General features: G+C 32.1%; 2 protein-coding genes across 6 annotated transcripts; one reads left to right on the top strand and one right to left on the bottom strand.

Annotated features, from left to right (window-relative positions):
- The first annotated feature begins 679 nt into the window (after positions 1-679).
- LOC108325085 (uncharacterized) lies at positions 680-3,142 on the top strand. The gene is made up of 3 exons (XM_017558089.2): positions 680-838; positions 1,170-1,334; positions 2,608-3,142. Exons 2-3 carry the CDS (start codon positions 1,238-1,240, stop codon positions 2,994-2,996), a joined length of 486 nt encoding a protein of 161 aa, XP_017413578.1. The 5' UTR covers positions 680-838; positions 1,170-1,237; the 3' UTR covers positions 2,997-3,142.
- Positions 3,143-4,830: 1,688 nt separating this feature from the next.
- LOC108326162 (methylcrotonoyl-CoA carboxylase subunit alpha, mitochondrial) lies at positions 4,831-15,238 on the bottom strand. 5 transcript variants are annotated; one of them, XR_008247535.1, is made up of 16 exons: positions 14,870-15,238; positions 14,667-14,788; positions 14,413-14,560; positions 13,783-13,920; positions 13,449-13,544; positions 13,303-13,362; positions 8,636-8,728; positions 8,443-8,554; positions 7,497-7,598; positions 7,216-7,352; positions 6,549-6,783; positions 6,303-6,469; positions 6,106-6,222; positions 5,723-5,965; positions 5,520-5,652; positions 4,831-5,116 (listed from the first exon to the last, which is right to left on the bottom strand). XR_008247535.1 is itself a non-coding variant. In XM_017559480.2 (16 exons), the coding sequence occupies exons 1-16, from the start codon at positions 15,203-15,205 to the stop codon at positions 5,090-5,092; spliced, it is 2,229 nt and encodes a 742-aa protein (XP_017414969.1). In that variant the 5' UTR covers positions 15,206-15,237; the 3' UTR covers positions 4,831-5,089. The 5 variants fall into 5 exon arrangements, 3 of the variants coding, with proteins under 3 accessions (XP_017414969.1, XP_017414970.1, XP_052730063.1); XR_008247534.1 differs by having other exon boundaries at positions 4,831-5,066; XM_017559480.2 differs by having other exon boundaries at positions 5,520-5,615; positions 14,870-15,237.
- Between the last annotated feature and the right edge of the window lie 2,766 nt (positions 15,239-18,004).

Here is an 18,004-nt window from a genome sequence, read left to right as displayed (position 1 = left end):
TATATATATATAATTAAAATAGTAAATTTATTCATTAACTATTTTTTTTAATTATATAACATTATAAATTATATATGTATATTCATTTAGTTTAAGATATAGGGTTTAAAATTTATAAATTAGTCTTCTTCATGTATAACTATAAATGATTTTTTAAAAACAAATAAATAAAAACTATCTACAACTAAATTATTAAAATTACTTATATTTATTTTTATAATTATAACTTCATTAATTTTTGTCATAAAAAAAAGAAACACATTAATATAAAGTATTTAATATCATCTTTAACTTTTAATACTTTTATATAAATAAATTTAAATATGCTATCTCGAAAGTAGAACCTCCACAATCACAATTTTCGTAGATTTAATTCTGCTTATATGCAAAATGCACAAACATTTAAACTAGATAATTAAACAGATGACTAAACTATTTGAAACGTATCAGTGTCAAGAAGAGTTGAAGTTGAGTTATTTTAAATGTAGTTTCTATCATATTAATCATTAATACTACTACTGACTAAGTAATATTAGGATAAAATTGATAAAGTTATGTGAATTAAGGGTCAAAATACGTGAAAAGAATTTTAGGAACAAAATTTAAGTTTTTTTTTTTATCAATTTGACTAATTGTTGCAATTTTAGGCACTAAATGATTTAATAAAATACTCTATCATTTTTTGTTTTACTTAATTTTTTTTTTCTGCACTGGAAACTGCAGAATTCTAAATTCGCAGCTGAGAAATCCCTAAAAAGGGAGCTTATAGCAGAGAGCGTAGTCAGAATCGAAATTCCGATTCCGAAAGCAGCCACCAACAACCACCGAACCAGTGGCGGTACTCTCTCACTTCCCTTTCCTCAGTACTCCATTTTTTCAGCTTTATGTTTTCTTTCTTCTTTCCTATTTTTTCCCCAAAATTCATCACCGTTTAATTCCCCAATTCTTACTTACGGCACGCACGCGCATGTTTATTTTCTCTGTTTTTGTACAGTTTCTGAAAAAATTTCATCGGTCTGCGTCTTTGAGGGCAACCTAAGCTCAGCTCCTAATAATTCATCACTTTTTCGTTATCATTTTAAATTTCAAATTTTTATTCTTAGATTGAACGTGTTGTTGTTTCTGTCGAGCGGTATTTGAGCATTGCATCTTTCACTTTTTATTTGCAGAGAAGCATCATCGGGGGTTGAACCCTTGTTTGTATTCGTGGTGATTGTGCCGTGGCGTTATCCGTACTATGAAGAGGACTATGCCATGGAGTGACGATGACGAGTCATCATCTTCACATTCAGACTCTGAACATGATAGTGAAGCTGGAGCGGAAAACTCCAAAGGTATTATTTAATGTACATCCTCCTTTTTTTGTCTGGTAGTTTTTATCACTCTGCTGATTGCTCAAACTTTGATTCAATGTGAAAGTTATACACTTTACTTGTTTATGACAATAATTCATGGGGGAGTGACAGGTGCACAAAGTATCTTCACAAATTTGATCCAATTTAGCATTGGATTTTGTTGGGGTTATGTCGCACTCCCATGTTTTGTGTTTTGTGCTGTGGGTATATTTGATGAAACTCACAACATAAATAGCGATTGGGTTATCTTTCCTACTTTTACAGTTATCTTCTTGGTGCCTAGAATGTGGATTGATGCTGTCGCTCATCCTAGCAATATGAAACTCTGTCATTGGTTTAACCCTATGGTGTTGATGTGGAATTTTCTGAACTTTTGGAGAAGGGTATATTGGGCTTCACCCAATGGTGGATAAAAATCCCTTGTAAAATCACACTGATGAATATCTTTTTTCTAATAAATCCTTCCTTGATATCTAATAGCTTATAAGTATTGGCTAAAGCAAAAAGATAACTGAGGGTTGATCTTATGGTTGAGAGTTGACACAATTTGATCACGTGCTAATTGTCTGTTTTTAACTGATATAGATAGTGATTACTGACGTAGATTCAGTTGTTGAGGGTTTAAACTCACCCCCAAGTTGTTAGTGCAATATAGTTTCTGATCTGTCACTATACAGTTGCTGATGGATAAAGTCTTTGGCTAGGAGGAATTACCCATCTGGGTAATAATACATGGACCCTCCATTATTTCAAACAACCATTTGATCCATCGATTTTTCTATATCTCCTTTTTTCATATCATGTATTTTATTGCATCTATCACTTTTCTCTTTTATTTCCATATCTCTCTAGGTAGGGGTATGTATGGGTGTCTGCTAACATTACTCTTACCTATCTATTGCTAGCCTCAATTATAGGAGTTGATTCTGATTTCTCTACATCGTACATGCATAAAAAGGATCGAGTAATTTAAGGACACAATTAACCATGTGAAGTATTGTACTATTTTGGCTTCACATAAATTCTTGCAAGAATTTGTTTGGCATATTGAACTGTAATTTTCCGGGAAACAAAAATGAGAATATCAGAATCATTAAAACCAATATCAGAAATGAGAACTGTAATTGACTTGATCATAGTTGGTGAAATGGGTTTATTTCATGAAAATACTGGAGAGTACCGTATAACTTTAAAGGTTGTCTCCCTAATTTTGTGGCTGTTTGATCTCTTTATTAATTATATTTGTGTACAGGGAAATCTAGGAAGCAGAAAAGCGGTGTAATTGACTTTGAGGCTCTGAGGAGACATGGGTATAGAGGTGGACCTTCGGTCCTAAAAGTACCGGCACCCAGAGAAGGGGATGAGTCGAAGCAAGATTGGTCGTGGTCCAGTGGAAAAGAAAAGCGTGCAGAGAAGGAAATTGAAGAATCATATGAAGAGCGACAAAAAACAAGGGAGGCTATTTCCCAAGGAGAGCAGCTGCCAGCTGTCCTGACTAGGAATGACAAGAAGAATCTTTCTTTCTCTCAGAAGGAAAAGAGGAAGAGAGAGCTGGGTCAAGCTAGCAGAGGCAAAAATTATGTTGAAGAAGAGAAGAGGCTGTTGAGAGAGAATGGTATCTATTCTGGTTTTGATGCTTGATTTTCCACACCCTTCATATTCTTGTACAAACACACTCTCATTTTCTTCTACTCTACTGAGTTTCAACTTGTAGTCACTGCTTTAAAACTTGACACAAATTATTATGATGTGAAAAAAAAATATTAAAAAAACTCGTATTGGAGGAATTGTTTCTCATGTTAACTTATTTCGTTGAGCTGATTTTTGGACAAAGATTTATTTTTTCAATTTTAAATATTGTGAACTAATAGCATCTCTAGTAGGAATTGTTTAGGGGGTTCTCCAACTTGAAAGTTGCCATGAAAGCAACATATTTTTTGAAAGACTTGGGACATAATTTTAAGACTAATTCCAATTTCTTGAAGACTATACTAATGAAGTAAATGTTATCATTTTAAAAAAATTACATTTGATTCTTCAATTAATTTTCTTTTAATTTTAAATAAACATTAATCGCTCCTCTCATTCTCATTCCTCAAGTGTATATATTTATAATCTACGAATGACTTGCCTAAAATTACTTGCTTGTAATTTGAGTAGTGTGAATTGAGTTTGTAAATTAAAAATCAAGAAAGATGAGCTTATTAAATTATTGTCTATATAATAAAAACAACTAAACTGTGGATATAAAAAATTACTCAATAAAGGTCACAAGTTTGACAAGTTTCCTTCCTGCACTTCCATAACTTTCTTAATGATTTTAATGTTTTTCATTTTGTTCTTGGATTATACTTTTTTTACTTTAAGATGCAATCAAGAAACTATATAAATTTTACATATTGAAAATCATTTTTTAATTTTCAAATTATGCAATTCTAAAACTTTTCAAATTATACAATTTAAAAATTATTTAGGTTTTAAAATATGTGATCCGGAAATTAATTTGGTTTTCAAATTGTATAATCTAAAAATAAAAAAACTTTGAGATTATACAATCCAGAAAAGACAATATGAGAAAAAAAAATTATACGGAAGCAGAAAGAAAGTTATGGACGTGCCCTCACAAGTTTCTCCATAATATTTTTAGAAGACATGAAGAATAAAAGTGTTCACATAAACTACAATGAGCGTATACATAAATTGTTTTTGTAAAAGTTTCTCGTACTTTTTACTTAAGTGTGAACTAATTTTAACTAACATTTATTTAATTGTTTTCTAAAAGTATTTGTTAAAATTTGTTAACAATGTGATAAGTTGAAGAAAAAAAATAAAACAAAGTTTATCCTTTTTTTTCAGCACAACAAAATTTATCCTGATCCGACATAAACTACTTTCTTTGCAATCTAAGAAAAGAGCTCATGCATCTCCAATCTCTATTATGCCTAAACTCCCAAACAATGGACCTCTCGTCTTCGGAAGAAAACAAGTCACCCACAGGAGAATCCAGAATATGTTGCTGAAAAAACCAAGTACTTTTGTGCTCTTTTCCGCATTGTTTGACCCAGAACATACTCTACAACACAAAAGGCATATGACGAATGTATGCTTATTACACCACTTAGATTTATAATGGCAACTTGTTCTATATATTTTTATTTTTTTTTCAGATTTGAAGTTTCCTTTGAAACTCTAACAAAATGTTTTCAAATAACAACCGCAAGTCTAGGAAATTATGGAGGCAAAACCTATTGTTAAAAATCAATGCGTGACTCTATTATGAGACTAAAGACCTGAAAGTTTAAATTTTGGCTCTTCACTTTGGTATCAGTGCCATTGTTTTTCCCAAAGACTGAACTCAATATTAGATTTTTAGTTGGTGGTTTCCAACTATCGCATTATTTTGGGCTTATGTGCATGTCTCCCATCAGAAGGGGAGCCATCATAGAAGGGAAAAAGACTCTGATGGAAGAATATCTAAACATGAAGCAATTTGTAGTCTTATTATATAGTTACTGGAGAAACTGTTTGCATTATTGTAAAGTACATGTCATCCTTTGTAACTTGAAAAATTGAGTTACAAGGACTTCTAAGTAATCAAATTCAAGGCGTTCGGTTGTCCTCCTGCGTGCAAGTATCCATTCAGATAGAGGCCCTGTTGCCAGAATCTTGACATAACGGTAAAGCTGTAATCCGTGTGAGATTTTATTGATCCTGTCCAAGCACCACAATCAGTATTACTGATGATCTAAGAAGCGTGGACACTAACACGAAACACAAACATACTTTATTACCAGATTCAGTAATGTTGAAGAATATAATATAATGAGAAATGCGAATTAAACATATAAATGTTGCAAAAGAATAATTTATTCATGCGGAAAATGAAAAGGAGGGATAAAAAATAATTTATTTGAACACACAGTCCACATAAATTTACATTTCCATCTGCATTGCTATTTTTACCTATTTAAACAAGCAGACTGTCTTTAAGTATCATTGGTCATTGCCAAAAAAAAAACAAGAAATAAACATCAACATCATAATAAAGAGAATAATATTGAAATAATGTGATACAATTATACACTGAAACATGAAAGCAAAAAGGCATTGCTAGAATAACCAGGCCATGGCTAATGAAAAGAATAACAAAAGTAATTAACTAACCTTTACACTGAAAAGAACACTGCCATCTGAAACCTGTTCACCAACCGTAACTTGAAGTTCATGCACATAGCCAGAAGATGGTGCCTTTACAACATGCTAGAAGCGCAGAACATTGTTGGTTATATATAACTTTCTGAATAAATAAATAAATAAATAAAGCAGATAAAGAGAAGTTTCCAACGTCACAGAGCAATTGTACAAACCTCCATCTTCATTGCTTCTAATACTATCACAGGTTGACCTTCCTCTACTCTTGTCTTGTTCTCCACTAGAACTTTAACTACCAAGCCTGCCATGGGTGCTACAACTGTCCCTCGAGGATTGGCTGATGTTTCAACTTTGGGTTTATGTTGTAATTCTCCATCCTCAGATAGATCCAGGCCTAACTTCTCTCTGAAATAATGATGATAGGATCCTTGCCAAATATGAATATGCCTTGTTTGATCCTGAATTCCAGGGAAAATCAAATTTGTATTATAAGCTGAAGAAATGTATTTGACAATCAAGATGGATACAGAAGCCAAATGATTTTACCAAATCAATCCATATAAACTCAAAAATCAACTATGCGGTGGAAAACACTTACCTTTGAATAAACAGCTACGTTAACATCATTGATTACACCACCAGCTTCAACTCTAAAATGGCGATCTTTTACATATGATGCTTTGACGTCTAAAACAGGAGATCCATTTTCTTCTGTCTGAAAGAAACAAACAATATCATCTTGAATCCACTTTTTAGATAATATGTGCACAATTAAACAGGAAAAAAAATCAGTACTTCAATCAGGTATCTCCCAGCAGGCTGACAGGTGATAGTAAGCTTCATGGTCTTTGAGCTACCGCTATCATATTCATTTTCCCATTCAAGTTCCATTTTACGCTTAGCCTGATGATGAACTCTAAAAGGCGGAGAAGAATACCATATAGGGAGTAAGCTGCCGCCCCCTGGAAATGCAGATGTAAATACCAAGGAAATAAACAAAAACAACTCCGTACTTTACAAAACAAGAATGAAACAGTTTACCAGGGGGGTTTCTTGATGATACGAAATGCTCTTTCTCAATGAGACATGCGGCCACTAGAGATGCATTATGTCTAGCAGCTTCGTATGCTTCTTGGTCAGACACTGAATTGTTACCATCCCCAAAGAGATCTTCTTTGTAGTTATCAATAAAATGAGTCTCCACATTGCCATTTGCAAATGCCCCGTGATTAGCTAGCTTTAGAATGAAGCTGACATTGGTTGGTAAACCTGCAACCTGTGCAGGAAGATATTACCAATTTAAACATGAGCAAATTTTAAAAAGACATGACACAGCTAGAAAGTGTTTTTTTTATTTAAAACTACTTGAATTTCTATTGTATATGGGAGGGGGGATGAAATGTCTAGTGTTTAGGAGTTGACTTTTGAAGGGGCTTTTGTTTATTTTTATAAATATAACATAACTACTAAAAGTTTGCCCTTCCTTCCCTTTTTCTCCAAAACCCAACACAAACACCCTTAGCTTCTTACATTTCTGAACACTTTATCACCCCCATCAGGACCATGTCCACCCTTGCCCCAAAGGTTATAAATATATAATCTAACAAAGGGTAACTAATATAACACATCTCAACATAGAAAAGTCAATTTACTGCAATATCTCACCAATATTTCACTATGGCACAGGCAATACAAAAACCTAGTCTACCTGGAACTTTGACAAACTATCCTTCAGTTTGACCAATGCAGAAGCACGATTGTCTCCCCACACCACAAGCTTAGCAATCATAGGATCATAGTGCATGCTAACAGTGTCTCCTTGTTTAACCCCAGTCTCCACCCGAACTGCCAAAACAGCAGATTTTCAGTAAGCAAAAAAAGAAAGATCCACAAATCTATATTGGAGTTTCATGCTCTTCAAACAAAGCAGTGAGGAAAATTTCTAGATCCATAATAAATAAATTTGCAATTTAATTTTGCATATCTGACCTTCAGATGAGACTGGAACATGATAATGGTGTAGAACTCCAGTTGCTGGAAGAAACCCTTTTTGAACATTTTCAGCATAGATTCGAGCTTCAAAAGCATGGCCTGCCAATGCCATCACAGAAAGAATTATAATATACAGAAACTTTAAGTGTCTGCATAATAGATGGATGAAACTTTACACATGTTCTCGCAATAGTATAATAAAGAGTTGACAAACCACAATTCATTAACTAGCGGTTTATAAAAAAATTCTAATTTTTTTAATTTTCAGTAATACCAGCTCAGTTTTTTTAATATTTTGTATTCCCATCCTCTGTTTTCATGTATGTATCAAGAATAGAGACTAGATGGGTATAGGATAGGGATATTTTGATATCAAATGTAGAAGTTTTAATCATGTTTATGGAGACCTAAAGCAGCGAACAATGTAAATATCTTTTGTATAAGGATTGGAGCACCCTAAGTGCTCCAATATATATAGATATATATACTTTGCTGATAAAAAAAAAAAAAAAAAAACAGCTCAGTTTGCCTAATCACTGTGTACAATTTTAGAGGATGTCACTACGATGACCTCTAGTAATTAGTCATAAATATTGGTAAGATTATTTTTTCTTTTGCTGAGTATATAACATAATTTAGGCCTATAGTTTACACTCCGATTAAATCATATATTTAAACCTATTCATACCAGTTATACAGATTATTTTATACGAATTGTGACTTTTCTGTCTTCTGGATTAGTTGCTGAGAAACTAACCAAATGTATAATCTAAGCACATATTTTAGTTGAACAAATACTGATCCAACTGTCAATTCTAATCCATTAAAAAATCATTGAGTTTAATATGAAACTAAGCAAGGCAAACTATCAAACCCATCCTCACTGCTACACTAAAAAATAAAAAAAGGTTGGAAGAAAATAAAGAAGGAAAGGAAGCATCACCTGATATGGGTACCTGTGATTGACTCAATGGAAGAGCTTCTCCATTGGCAACAAGAATTTGCCATTCAACAAGATCCTGACCAACAATCATTTCTGTGACAGGATGCTCAACCTGTATCAAATTCCCCATCTTACACTTCTTGTAAGAGTTGATTCTAAGATGAAGTGAAATAAAAAAAATTGATACAAGCACCTGAAGACGTGTATTCATCTCCATGAAGTAAAACTCGTCAGAGATTGTATCAACTATAAACTCCACAGTCCCAGCACTGTAATAATTAACTGCCTTTAGCCATAAAAAAAATATGAAATCAGTGGATAATATAAAATAGACAAGAAAAATTGCCAATGAAATTCTAAATCAATCTGGTCATGAATACAAGTTATCTAAAGATTTTCATACTCAGCATAAATCAATGAACCAATTACTTCAAATCCTTGAACACTTGATGAAGCTATTGCATATGCCTGAGAAAGTACAATTTAACATTTTGAAATGAAAGGACTTTATCTTTGCTGCAGAAACAGCAGCTTGACCTAAATGTGCATTAAAGTCAGTACAAATTTGTGCAATGGATGAATGTTGTATATTTATACTATTAAGTGAATAAATTATTAATAACCATCAAACTCATCCAAAAAGCCTTGCCAATGCGTTTGTACTACAACAACACACCTTAGACCTCCAAATATAATTTTCACTTTCATTACAACATAATATGTTGCTTCCTTTACCTAGACATTTGCCACGGTGTTTATATTAACATGCTTTTGTGAGTTTAAAACGAAAGTAAAAGTATGCTTAAAGTCTTACTAAGACTGAAGCAAAAAGTAAAAGCTAACATATTAATTTTCTTTGAATACAAGTTGAGATTCTTGCATCCTTTTGGGATTTAAAATTATAAATGAAATATTAGGCTCGATGAAGAGATCTGGACCACAATAGCTGGTTTTTGCCCTGGAGGTTTGAAATCCCATCATGGGTTTCTTGGACTTCACAAGCTTGCCCGAGGTATGAAACGAGAGTGACAGGCTTTGTGCGTTTGTCTTGGCATGGATTATCCTTCCCAGGGGAAGCAACCATGTTCAGCTGCTTATGGAACAGAACATTGAGAAAGATGGATCTGAGGCGGAAGAGGAAGCAGAGGAGGATAAAGATTCTGAATGATCTAACTATTGACTGCTAACAGACATTTGTTTCTCATTTGGGTTGTTAATCATTCCTGCTGAACTCTATTTACTATATTTGCTATGTTTAGGAACTTTTGGTTGATTGTATATTTGGTCCATTTAGAAACTCTTATCTGATTGTATATTTGACAGAATGCATTTCCTGTCTGCTATGTTTTCTGTCCTATTTTATTTTCTTTTTGCTAATACCCAAAGGGAGAGAAAGTTCAATGCAGAATGCAGGAACATGGAGGTTGGCCATCATAAAAAAAGGGGTAGATTGTTGATAGGGGGAGCTAAACACTTTTTATGATGCTCCAAATCTGGTTAATTTTTTTTTTATGATGTTTAAATGTTCTTGTTAAAATTAACTAATTGCTAAAATCTATTTAAATGAATGTGCTATATAACCAGGACATTAACTGATTGATTAATCTGTTAAATATGCAAATCAAGAAGCTTGCTCTCTGTTTTAATTGCTTAAGTTATTTATCTAATCAATTAAAACTGTCTATGTTGTTAAATCTGTTGAAAATGCAAATCAGGAAGCTAAACTCTCTGAGTTATTTACCTAAACAATTAAAACTGTCAGTGTTTTTGCTATATATATGGGTTTGGTTCCTTTTCCAAGTACAAAATACATTACAAGAGCATTTAGTTATTGAGAAAGAACATCCTTCGAGCATTCTTGGAGAGCAAGAACATCAATTCAGTGAAATCAAGACCACAAGCTTGAATGAGTAGAAAGAGCTAAGGAGTGATTGTTTCCAGTTTTCTCTATAAAATCTGCACTAGAGGTATATCTATTTCTTTTATTTTTCTGTAATTTCTGATTACTACTATATCCTTTACTGTGTAGACAAGGTTTTTAGGGTGAGTGTGTGTAGCTTCACCATTAGAAACTGTTCTTGGTTGGTTAGAGATACAGAATGCATAGAAGATCTTGTAATTTTGTAACCTCAACTTTCTATAGTGGATTTCCTTTCAACTCAATTTGTTTTGAAGAATACTGGTCTTTAAGAGTTGAACCAGTATAAGATTTTGTGTCTTATTCCATTTTCTTTACTTGTTATCTTTTAAATCTTTAAAAAGTCAGAAAGTTCATTTCAAACCGATTTAAAACACCATAATTTTTCAAGAAGGGTAAAATCAGTTTTAAACCAATTCACCCTCTTAGTTGAGATATCTTGGTCTTACAATTCTAAGAGATAATAAATGATGATTGAATAAATATAAAACAATTCAAGGAAAATTTATGGAGTATGTACTACTCTGTTTTCTTTATTTATTTAGTTGGTATAATTTAAATTGAATAAATAATAAACCAAGATTATACTAAATTAATAATTATTTAAATGATATTTCAAGAATTTCTTCATCCAAAATGAGTTAGAATTAAGATCTAAGTCAAATGATTGAAAGATCATAATAGTGATCAAGAAATAAGTCAAATGATTGCAAGATCACAATACAATGATCAAATGATTGCAAGACCTAAATAAAATGTTTGCAAGATGACTAATATAAAGAAGTAAAGAAAAAATAAAAAAAAGAATAGTTTTCATTAATTGTTCATGATTTTGGTATTGTGGAAATTGTGTTTAATGTACTTTAAAGGTTATTATGTGTATAACTGTATTTAAAGTGATATATGCAAAGTATACTAAATTGAAAAGGTTATAATCTTAAATTTAGGGACACTTTACCAATTTTTATATGCAAATTTATTGACTAAAGATGCAAGACAAGACTATGATCATTTAATTTACTTACAAAAGTGTAAAAAAAATTTAATAAAAGCTGAATTTGAAAATGAATATCTAATTTTAAACTTGAATAAACCAAATTATAAACTTTCAAATTTTATTTTAGAAAATATGAATTTAAAATAGAATAACACAATCCAATTATTTATATTTAGATCTATAAAATCCAAGTTAGTTTTTCACAAAAATATAGAGTTGGATTTAATTTCATTCCATTTTTTTAAAATTTGGAATGGATTTGAATTTAATTCAATTCCAATTATTAGATAAGATTTTTCAAAATAAAATTCATACATCTCTTAACTAAATACTAAACACGAAAGTTGAAATTGCACAACATTCCGTGTTTCTATAAACCTGCTTGCATAATAATTTTAAAGAAATGTCATGATTTATTTATGTGAATATGACTTAATATCTCCCCTTTCACCTTTAAAATTGAAAGAAGTAATAAATTTATTACTTAAGAATAAATATGTAAATATGACAAGTTGCAACTTAATCTATTAAATATTTTTCCTAACAACTATTTTGATAATTTTAAATTTTCAAGTTATTTATTCAAAGTAGTACTAAAATTAAATTTGAAAACAATAATTCATATTTTAGTTCAAATTAATTTGTTATTAAAATTACACATAAAATAGAAAATATATTATAATGTAGGGACGTAACAAATCGCATTAAAAACTTAACATGATCGTAACAAAAGTGTCAATATAATTCCAAAACAAAACTACAAATTACAAACAAAACATATAACTTAAACAAAACAAAAACGTTAATACACTTCTAAAACACATAACATATAACCATCCAAAAATGTCAATATAATATTATCCTAAATAGAGACCAAATACAATAATTTATTGAAGAAAATACTCTAATACAAAAGCAAATTAAGAAATTTTAAAGTAGTTATGATGCAATTATCCTCTCCAGATACCCCAAGTCTAATTTGATGAAGTTTCCCATCCTAAATTCATCATCTACCCATAATCCTTTCCCCCCACGAAAACTTTTTTTTTTTCACAATAAAAGCAACTAACAACTATACACTTATATCCTAGATGACTAGTACGAAAATAGTATTAAAAATGATGTTTTTTAATAAAGTTTTTAATTATCTTTAAAAATACAATAAGAAAAATTAAGTTTTATTTTTCAAATTTTTATCAAAATTATTTCTTACACTATATACACCATCAATTGAAATATATTATCAATAAATTAAAATAATAATAATAATATATAAAATAAATTATAAAAACAATTTATTAATAATATAATAAAGATAACCCAAATCCTTTTTAATTTAAATTAATGAAAACACATGTTCTCGTGAGAACACATGCCTACATCTGTGTTCATTTTTTTATCATAATAAAAAACAATAAAATTATTTTTGTTAGTATTATAATTATAAAATTAAGTTAAATAATTTTATAACTTTACTATAAAAAGCTTTTATCTACTTTGTAGATAGTTTTATTATTAAAAAATAATTAATTTTAAAAAATATCAAATAAAAAAAACAGTTAAAGTTAAATATATGATCACTTAAATGGTAAAATTAATAAAATAATTTTAATTTAAAAAAATTATTCAAAAAGGTAAAATTGAAAAATAAATATGAACACAACAAAATAAGAATCCCTATATATAGAAATAGATAAAAAAAAAAACACATACACACATACAAAATAAAACGCCCTTGAGTACACACGAGTTCTAAACTAGTAAAATAGAAAAGAGAAATTGTCAATGAAATTCTAATAAATCTCATCGTGAGTAAAAGTTATCTAAAGATTTTCATACTCAGCAGACATCAATCAACCAATTATTTCAAATCCTTGAACACTTTGAAACTATTGAAAGTGGCTGAGAAAGTACAGTTTAGCATTTTGAAATAAAAGGGCTTTACCTTTGCTGCAGAAACAGCAGCTTGACCTAAGTGTGCGCGAAAGTCGGCAGAAATGTTTGGCTGCAAATTTTGTTATCACAACTTCTTAAATACAGCAAAATTTAAAAAGGAAACTAAATATCAAAGACATGAAATGGAAGCCATACTGCTGGAGCTTCTTCTATTATTTTTTGGTGTCTTCTCTGAACACTGCAATCTCGCTCATTCAAATGCAGAACATTCCCATGCTTATCCCCAAATATCTACATTAACAGAAAGTAGTCTGAAATAAAATCCAAGCAGTGAGACATCACATTTTCTATTGATGCCAGTACTTTAATGCCATTGTTCCAGTAAAATTCTGAAATAGGTAAAAACATAGTTTCAGGACTAAAGACTATCCATCACTAGGAACTTTTAATTTTCAGAAGAAATGTAAGGAACCAATGGAGCTTCAAGGAGAAACATGACAGTAGAGTGATAAAAAAATGAGCATAATACTTGGACTTCTATATGTCTTGGCCGTGTAATATACTTCTCCAGCAATATGGTGTTGACACCAAAAGAAGCTGCTGCTTCCCGTTGTGCTGCTAGGAATGATTCAACAAACTCCTCTGGAGAGTGCACAATTCTCATACCCTACAATATTCACATGCCCAAATTCAACCGAGTGAAACTGTAAGCACTCAGCAATAGATAATCTCAGAAATATCTCTCTATCATTTACTTTCCCCATAAAAGAAATCCAGAATTGTCAGAATAAACACTCAGATCTGAAACAAGTAGAAACAAACCTAAATGAGTTACCACACATCATAATTATGATCCGCATTAAATAATCACCTATCAATGAAAAGGAGATGACCAAGATCCAAACAAAAATTTAGAACCACAGCAACTTAAAACCATCACAAGGAATTTGTGACCAGAACCACATGGAATGCAAAAAACCAACACCGTTCAGACTAAATTCTGGAGGTAACAACACATCTTTCACAGTTCTATTAATAAAGATCCAACTAAGAGAGTACTTCTATGATTGACTAGAGAATAAAGAAAAGTAGCAAACCCCAGCAACTAGATTAAGGATAAGGAAACGGAATAACTTGTGAATGTCGAGATCGGAAGCACCTTTCCTCCACCACCATGGGTTGGCTTAATTAGGACTGGGTATCCAATCTTATCAGCTTCTAACTTCATTCTCTCAATATCTTGATCATCTCCGTGATATCCAGGCACAAGAGGCACCCCTGCAGTTCCCATTATTCTCTTCGATGCACTGCCATCACCAATGCAAAAAAATAAATAAACAGAATAAAATAATTAAAAAAGGATGAACAGAAAACGCACTCAACCCATCATGATGAAATTTAACTCTAGGGTACCTCTTGTCTCCCATGTCGCGAATTGCAGATGCAGGAGGCCCAATAAACGTGAGACCACTGTCCTCACAAAGCTTAGCGAAGACAGCACTCTCGGACAAGAATCCATACCCAGGGTGAATAGCCTAATCACCGAAACTAGACGTGTCATCCTTGGATTAGGGCAATTAGCCAAAGAGGAAAAGCGAAGGAAGTGAAGAGTTGACCTGTGCGCCGGAGCGAATGGCGGCGTCGACGATGGTGGTTCCGTTCAAGTAACTGAGGCGCGCCGGTGGCGGTCCGATTCGGATGGCCTCGTCGGCGGAGGCCACGTGTAGCGAGTCCCTATCGGCGTCGCTATACACGGCGACGGTTTGAATGCCAAGCCTCCGTGCGGTGCGCATGATCCTGCAAGCTATTTCGCCGCGGTTAGCTACTAGAATCTTCTCGATGCGATTGTTGTTGCTGTCAGCGTTGGAGAATGCTCGTGCGCACACGTGCCAGTGGGAGAGCGTGGTGCGGGTGATTATAATCTTTCTGCGGATTAATGCCAGAGAAGCCATGGTGGTTGGTCCGTAGGTGTGGCGAATGTAGAGAGTGGGTAGTTATAATACGAATGTGTGCCATGATCGAACACTGGTGAGGGTATTTTTGTCCAAATTGAAGTTCCGAACAGATAAGTGTGTTGCGCTGTAATGGAGTGGGACGAGGATCGGATATGGATGAAAAAGACGTCCGTCAGATCAGCAATATAAAAGTATGTTAGGATTAATTCAAATTTGTTTTATTAGGTAATGAATTCCTATTTTTATGGAACTTTATCCTTTAATTTGTAATGATAGTGGTATAGGTAATTTTTTGTGGGTGTTCAATTTTTTTTTCTAAAGTTATATAATTAATAGTTTCCAATTTAATAAGATCGATAATTTTTTTCTCTCAAATTATTATTTTTGTGTAGCTTTTCATTGCGGAACTTATTATAATATATAGATTAAATTATAACATTTGAGAGAACAAAAAATTTGATAATCATTATGATAGTTGAATGATGGTAATAGAGATTTTTCTTAACTCAGAAATATTGGAACATGATAAAAAATAAAATTTGTATTACAGCATAGATGACATTTACTAATTGAAAGCTAAAAGATTATCTATTTCAAGTATTAGATTGTTTAATTATATAGACCGTAATTAATAAATACATGTTAAAGAATTTTTGACGTGAAATAGAAATGTCAAAGATAATTCGTGTCAAATGAATTTATTTGCCAACATTGCAAAATGAATATGTAGTTCTTCACATGAAGAAAAGAAAATATGTTAATCAAGATAACACTCAAGATAGTGGAGAAGATTTTGAGTTCAATGACTCCCAACTTCAATTATGTTGTGTGTTTTATAGAAGAATCTAAAAATACAAATACATTACGAGTTGTAGTTGGCAAAGAATATGTATTGAAGGACACTCATAGAGACCAACTTGCATAATGAAGATAGAGAATTTCAAAGGTAGAGATTGAGGAAGAGGTAGACAAAATCTCAACAAAACAAAGGTAGAATGTTATTTTGGCCATGAGCTTGGCCATTTTGAACCAAAATGTACAATTAAGCAAAAAGGAGAGGATAACTATGTGAAAAGTCAAGAAGAGATTAATTTTGCAGTGAGTCAAGAACTAATGTCATGTGTTAAAGAAAATGAACTTCATAAAATAAATATGTGGTTTCTTGACTCAAGATGTAACAATTATATGTTACCAATGAGGAGCATTGGTATCTTGAAGAACTAATGTCATGTGTTAAAGAAAATGAACTTCATAAAATAAATATGTGGTTTCTTGACTTAAGATGTAACAATTATATGTTACCAATGAGGAGCATTGGTATCTTGAAGCTACTGTGAAATTTTGATGATGATAAAAGCTGAAGAATTGAAGACTCTAAATGCATCTTTGTTAAACGCATTTTGTAGAAACAAATGTATAGGATAAAATGTAATGATGTAAAAACTCTTAGAAGTTTTCGTATTTAGTGAGTCATTGCACAAATAATCGATTATCAAGAGGAATAATCGATTATCACGAGCCAATTTAGAAGAGAGTTGTTTGCGCAAATAATCGATTATTACACAGAATAATCGATTATCACTGTTTCATTTAATACTGTCCAAGTCTCTGGAATAATCGATTATTGCTCAGGATAATCGATTATCACATTTTGAAAACCCCATAACGGACACAAATAATCGATTATCACATATGATAATCGATTATCAGTGGCAGTTGGGAGATGTCTTTTCAGTTTTTGTCCCTGCACGAAACTAGGCTTATAAATAGAGGTCTTCACAGCTCTTAGAAAAAACTTTTCAATTGAGAGTATTAGAGCTTTGTGCCTAAGGGAAGCTCTCTATGAGTGAAAAGGATCTATGCCATTTTGAGAATACAGTTTGTCTGAGGAAGTTCTCAAAGTGATAGAGTGCTCTTGTCTGGTCTTGTGAATAGGAGAAGCTCACGCTTTGTGTGTCAAAGGTCGGAGTAGTTCTCTTCAAGTTGGCAGAGTTGTTGCTTCCGGTTCGTGCGTCGAAGGAAGCTCTTCCGGTTCGTTTGTCGAAGGAAGTTACTTGTTGCACTCTTCTGGTTCGTTTGTCGAAAGAAGGTGTTTTCTATTCTTTGCTCATTTCATTATCTTGTAATCTGTACAACTATATTTTTAGTGAAAAAGGTTAATCACTATTTATAGTGATTAATGACTGGACGTATTGTGACCGTAACACGCTTTCCGAATATTTTATTCCGCTGCGCGACTCTATAACGGTACCGATTGTTCCGACATTATATGTGTGACAAACGGATGTATTTTCTCAATTTTGATGACTAGTTTACAAATTCAATAAAGTTAGACATCAACTTTAATATAGTGGTCAATAAGAAAGAAAATATTATATTAGAGATAGATGGATTTATCAACATCATTACAGAAGTGTTTTATGAGTCTCAAGTAAAGAGCAATCTACTCAGTCTTGGACAATTGTAAGAGAAAGGATTCAGTATTATGTTTCAACACCAGCAATGTAAAGTATATCATCTTGAAACAGGCTTGATTATGAAAGAAAATATGTTTGTCAATCAAATATTTATTTTACATGTTGTATTCCTTCCCCAGACCCACTAGTTTCAATGCAATCATAGAAGATGCATGACAACTTTGGCATTGTTAGTTTAGGAACTTGAGCTTTAAAGGTTTGTAAACATTGCAACTAAAGCAAATGGTGGATGACTTATCATTTTTGAAATTTCCCTTAAAATTATGTAAGAATTATCTTGTAGGAAGCTACAAAGGAATCTATTTCCAATGAAAAGCAC

This window comes from Vigna angularis, chromosome 3 (assembly GCF_016808095.1).
Source record: "Vigna angularis cultivar LongXiaoDou No.4 chromosome 3, ASM1680809v1, whole genome shotgun sequence".
NCBI classification, from domain to species: domain Eukaryota; kingdom Viridiplantae; phylum Streptophyta; class Magnoliopsida; order Fabales; family Fabaceae; genus Vigna; species Vigna angularis.
Note: the sequence above shows the minus strand (reverse complement) of the source record. Positions and strands in the feature narration are given on the sequence as shown.

What these genes read in the sequence shown, in the direction of transcription:
- LOC108325085 (XM_017558089.2), top strand. Translation starts at nt 1,238, where the DNA reads ATGAAGAGGACTATGCCATGGAGTGACGATGACGAGTCATCATCTTCA. An exon ending in TGGAGCGGAAAACTCCAAAG is followed by an intron (nt 1,335 to 2,607) that starts GTATTATTTAAT and finishes ATTTGTGTACAG; the next exon opens with GGAAATCTAGGAAGCAGAAA.
- LOC108326162 (XM_017559480.2), bottom strand. Translation starts at nt 15,205, where the DNA reads ATGGCTTCTCTGGCATTAATCCGCAGAAAGATTATAATCACCCGCACC. An exon ending in TAATAGAAGAAGCTCCAGCA is followed by an intron (nt 13,363 to 13,448) that starts GTATGGCTTCCA and finishes CAAAATTTGCAG; the next exon opens with CCAAACATTTCTGCCGACTT. An exon ending in ATCATCAAGAAACCCCCCTG is followed by an intron (nt 6,470 to 6,548) that starts GTAAACTGTTTC and finishes CTGCATTTCCAG; the next exon opens with GGGGCGGCAGCTTACTCCCT.